At 49.0% G+C, this 1235-nt stretch overlaps 1 protein-coding gene across 1 annotated transcript in view; it reads right to left on the bottom strand.

The window, feature by feature from the left end:
* The window catches only part of LOC112073499 (otogelin-like protein), a 56151-nt gene that overhangs the window by 9946 nt on the left and 44970 nt on the right, over window positions 1-1235 (bottom strand). The window contains 5 exon segments of the mRNA XM_070440171.1: window positions 74-200; window positions 283-306; window positions 452-594; window positions 705-882; window positions 1012-1175. Of these exon segments, the coding sequence (XP_070296272.1) occupies window positions 74-200; window positions 283-306; window positions 452-594; window positions 705-882; window positions 1012-1175 (636 nt within the window).

Genomic DNA, 1235 nt, shown 5'->3' with positions numbered 1-1235 from the left:
ACACACACACACACAGAGAGAGAGAGATAGCATGAGCAGTGTTGTACAGTGTGGTAAAATTTCAGTATGTGACCAGTTATCAGTCGGATGCGGTCAGTGATGGTCACCTTGCGGTCTAGGCGGTTGATGATAATCCTGTAGGACGGAGTGGTGATGTTCAACTTCTTAAAACACAAACCTGACGTCCCACCACTAGGGCTCTGAGAGAGGGAGAGAACCTGGTCAGAATGAACACTATCATCATCACAGTACATCATGATTAGATGTTAAAGGGAAACTTACCGGTCGTCTGATGGAGTTGACGCTCTAAATAGGAATCAAGGCAAAGCCAACAGATCAGTCAGGAACTTATAACAGTCCCATAACAGTTTATAACATCTATAATAACGTAAAGTACTATAACACTACAACAACTACAGCAGCATATAACACCTTCTAACAGTCTGTGTACCTGGCTGGTAGGGCATTTATCCACTGTTCCTATGATGTTCTCTCTGGGCAGGTAGACCAGGATGTAGGAGCCATTATCATACAGCGCCACGTTGTTACCGTCAAACGTTATCACACGCAGGTCTGACATCACCGAGCAGCGACCTAACACATACACACACAAACACGGAAACACACACAACGCGGATAGGCAAATACACACAAACACGGTATGTAAAGTGTGTTTGTGTATGCACAGTAGTGTGTGTTCTTACAGGGGCACTGCCAGAGCGGGCAGCAGGGGTCGGTGTTGGTGAGGACAGCCATGCCCAGCAGAGAGCAGCGAGGAGGAGTGGTGTTGTACCGACAGTGGAGGGAGGAGTTATGGAGGAGCAGCTCCCCATTAAAACAGATCAGCTCTGTACACTCATCTACACGGTAGGAGTACGGGGGCTGGAGAGAACAGAGAGAAAGAGAGAGAGATCAAGAAATTCAGCTACTGGCAGAGGGAGTTCTCCAAGGCTGCATGCTCGGCCCTCTTATCTTCTCCATACGCACTGGCTCTCACTGATTGGCTCTTACTGTGCACGGGGCGGTGGGCAGGAGAAAGGGGGGCAGCACTGTTGGCATGCTGACTGCCTCAGATGTAGGAAAGAAGTCTGTGCTGGTGGATGTTTCCGTGGTTATGAACTCCGTCGTCTCTGGGGGTGATGTCGACATGGTAACAGAGGAGGTGTCATATACAACTGGAAATACAGAGATGGTCTCTGTGGGCGTAGCAACAGGACGATGTGTTTGTGTGGTGG

Source organism: Salvelinus sp. IW2-2015, unplaced genomic scaffold, assembly GCF_002910315.2.
Source record: "Salvelinus sp. IW2-2015 unplaced genomic scaffold, ASM291031v2 Un_scaffold2276, whole genome shotgun sequence".
NCBI classification, from domain to species: Eukaryota; Metazoa; Chordata; class Actinopteri; order Salmoniformes; family Salmonidae; genus Salvelinus; species Salvelinus sp. IW2-2015.
This window is presented reverse-complemented; position numbering and strand designations above follow the sequence as displayed.